Here is a 3838-nt window from a genome sequence, read left to right as displayed (position 1 = left end):
ATACAAAAAGCTCAATACTCAGCATTCATCGAATGTCACAAGGAGTGCCCTTCAATAATAACTACTCCCCCAAATTAAGCTCAATCTTGTGTCACATCCTGCCCTCAGGGAGTGGGGGGTTGGTGGAGGGAGGGGAGGTAAATAAGGACTCATGCCCCTTTCTTTTTTGTTTTTTACTTTGGAGGTCAGGTCACCACTTATGAAGGCCTGCAGGCCACTTTAAAATAAGGGTTTAAGTGTTAGGCAGATAGTGTGACAACATGATCGGTTATGGTGGAACTTGGGTTCAACACAAATCTTGCTTTCATGAATTATAGTCTTGAAGAAATTGGCTTTGGTTGTTTTTAAAACATTTTCAGATTATTTTATGTCAAATTCAGTTTAAGAATTTTCCATGTTTCAATTTTTTAATATCTTTAAATTTGGGTTTGCCTAATTTTAAGATATAAATTTAGTGAATTTGACTGGAACTAATTATTCAGCGTGTAAATTTATGTAACTCATGGCACATATTCATGAGATTTAGGCATAAGTAGTTGTAGGATGTAAAATTCATGAGATTTGAGTTTAATTAGTTGAATTTATGGGATTTGGGTGTAACTATGTAGTTAGGATGTAGATTTATACGATTTGGGTGTAAAATTATGGAGTTTGGGTGTAATTAGTTATTCAGGGTGTAAATTTATGTAACTAATTCATGGCACATATTCATGAAATTTGGGCATAAGTAGTTGTAGGATGTAAATTCATGAGATTTGAGCTCAATTAGTTGAATTTATGGAATTTGGGTGTAAATAGTTATTCAGAATATAAATTTATGGAGTATGGATGTAACTAGTAATCTGAGGCACACATTCATGAAATTTGGGCTTAAATAGTCATATGATGTAAATTTATGGAATTTGAGTTTAATTAGTAGCATTTTGGGGATTTTGGTGTAACTAGTTATTCAGGATGTAAATTTATGGGATTTGAGTATAACTAGTTATTCAGGGTGTAAATTTATGGGATTTGAGTATAACTAGTTATTCAGGGTGTAAATTTATGGGATTTGAGTATAACTAGTTATTCAGGGTGTAAATTTATGGGATTTTAGTATAACTAGTTATTCAGGGTGTAAATTTATGGGATTTGAGTATAACTAGTTATTCAGGGTGTAAATTTATGGGATTTTAGTATAACTAGTTATTCAGGGTGTAAATTTATGGGATTTGAGTATAACTAGTTATTCAGGGTGTAAATTTATGGGATTTGAGTATAACTAGTTATTCAGGGTGTAAATTTATGGGATTTGAGTATAACTAGTTATTCAGGGTGTAAATTTATGGGATTTGGGTGTAACTAGTTATTCAGGATGTAAATTTATGAAAAGTGGGTTGTACTGTATGAGATTTGGGGTTTGACTAGTTTTTCATGGGATAAATTTACGTGTATATATCAGTGGATATCATTTCATGTCACATACTAGGCATATTAACTCATGGGACATTGACAAGCACCCCTACTGAGAATGAACTTGGGAATAATAACTCCGAAGCTCCCAAATTGGGACCTTCCCAGTGCATATAGTTTTGATAAGACTTGATTTCAGTAAAAAAAAAAAAATCAGAATTATTCAGTCTTGATATTTTCAGCATTCATTCCAGAAATTGTTTATTATATAAAGCAAAGTTAGTGTTTTTTTTTTGTTTCTTTGTCATCAATAAGTTTCTTCCTACAAAATCAATATTTGATTCTTTTTTGTCAGATTTTTTTTTTCTTGTGTATCGTTGCAGCATGTTGTTAAGAAAAAAATGTGATTCGATTTAATTTCTTCCAAAAAATATTTTGGCCAATTACTTTCAAATGGCTACTATTTATATAATATTTACGATAGCTTTTTAATTTAGAGAGTCCTCTGGATTGATGAATTTGATTTTAACGAGTCCATGGGAAATGAAAAGGAATGACCAGAAGTCGAGGAACAAAAATGACTGCGGATTTTCTGATGATGGGCTGTTTAGGTGCAAGGCAAGAATGAGGATCTCAAAGGTCAGCTGTCTGTACAGCTAAGAAATGTATTTTGCGATTCCTCATCACAAAATTAAACTGTTTAGTTAAAAAGAAAATGGTGGGTAGGTTAACTATTTTCATAGTGTGTAGGGGGGGTGATAAAAAAGATAAAGAAAGTAAAAGGAAAGATGGAAGAAAAAAGAAAGGAAGAAAAGAAAGAAAAGGGGAAGAAAGGAAAAGAAAAGAAAAAGAAAGGAAAAGGAAAGAAAGGAATAAAAAAGAAAAGAAAGAAAAAGAGAGGAAAGGAAAAGAAAGGAAACAAAAAGGAAAGGAAAATAAAGAAAAAGGAAAAGAAAAAGAAAAAGGAAAAGAAAAAGGAAAAGAAAAAGGAAAAGAAAAAGGAAAAGAAAAAGGAAAAGAAAAAGGAAAAGAAAAAGAAAAAGGAAAAGGAAAAGAAAAAGAAAAAGGAAAAGGAAAAAGGGAAAGGAAAAAGAGAAAGGAAAAAGAGAAAGGAAAAAGAGAAAGGAAAAAGAGAAAGGAAAAGAGAAAGGAAAAGAAAAAGAGAAAGAAAAAGAAAAAGAGAAAGAAAAAGAGAAAGGAAAAGAATGTGTGTGTATGTACATACTTTTGAATTGAAAGTGGAAGAAATTGGAATCAAATATTTCATGATTTTTTTGATTGAACAAAAATTCAAACAATACCCAGTGGACACAAACTCTAAGCAATAAATTACTGATTTTAGTTTTATGGATTGACCAATCAAATTGAGCCACGTTCTGCTAGCAACCAATTAGAAACCAGAATTGCTCCATAAAAATATTCAATCTTTTATGAAGAATTTCCAGATTCTGATTGGTTGCTAGCAGACGTGACTCCATTTGATTGGTCAGTTCCTATAACCAGTGTCTATATAAGTAGAACCTTCCAATTTTCTTTAATCATACCCTCTATTTATATAAAAAAAATATTGCAACACACACGTGTGGTGTGTTGCAATATTTTTTTTATCAGTTCAAATATTAATTAAATCAGTTCAAATATATTGAACTAAAATTCAACATTTTTTTTAAAAGTGCTCAATACATATGTAGAGATTTTACAATTAAAATTATATAATCAAAAAGCCTCTATGTTTATTATCTCGTTTTGTTGAACATGTGATAAAACGATTAACAATGTTGAAATGTAGATTAATCTGCATTGGGTTTATATATATATATATATATATATATATAGGTATTTAAGTAAAAAAAATAATTATATATATATATATATATATATATATATATATATATATATATATATATATATTCAAGCAATAAGAATAGAAAGTTTACTCAATAAAAGCAAGTGTATACTTAAAACTAACATAAATATTAATATTTATATAGTAATCCCAACCGAATAAAAAAGCTCAATACAAACACATAAGAAAAAGAAATCGAAAATGTAAATTAAAGAATAAGAAATCCTTATTCTGCAGAATAGCATTCTTTGAAACTCCACGGAATAAGGATTTGTGAAAATTGTTTTTGACGTATTTTGTCGAACAATAAATTTCCTTGTAAATTTTAATTTACAGTCCTGATTTCTTTTCCATATATATGTATATATATATATATACTTTGTTTTTCAAAATAAATATTTTTTTAATATATCTTTTTTTTTTTCTAAAATAACAAATATTATTTTTTTAATATCTGTCCACTTTATATTTAGGGACTGCTACGAATGAAATATATGTGAACACTATGATTGGAATCGTCTTTTTCTAAAAATTTCTATGATTTTACTGTAATTCCTTTTCCTGTGAGACTGATAATTTTATTCAGTCGCTACCTTGTTC

At 29.2% G+C, this 3838-nt stretch overlaps 1 protein-coding gene across 2 annotated transcripts in view; it reads right to left on the bottom strand.

Moving 5' to 3' along the window:
• Positions 1-3636: 3636 nt before the first annotated feature.
• The window catches only part of LOC145259094 (fatty acid hydroxylase domain-containing protein 2-like), a 59234-nt gene continuing 59032 nt past the window's right edge, over positions 3637-3838 (bottom strand). For both annotated transcript variants that reach the window (XM_080116744.1, XM_080116743.1), the window contains one exon: positions 3637-3838. This exon is cut by the window's right edge and continues 162 nt beyond it. In XM_080116744.1, the coding sequence (XP_079972870.1) occupies positions 3817-3838 (22 nt within the window). In that variant the 3' untranslated portion in view covers positions 3637-3816.

The sequence above is a fragment of the Euprymna scolopes genome, chromosome 34, assembly GCF_053919585.1.
Source record: "Euprymna scolopes isolate OS-2025 chromosome 34, ASM5391958v1, whole genome shotgun sequence".
NCBI lineage: Eukaryota > Metazoa > Mollusca > Cephalopoda > Sepiida > Sepiolidae > Euprymna > Euprymna scolopes.
Note: the sequence above shows the minus strand (reverse complement) of the source record. Positions and strands in the feature narration are given on the sequence as shown.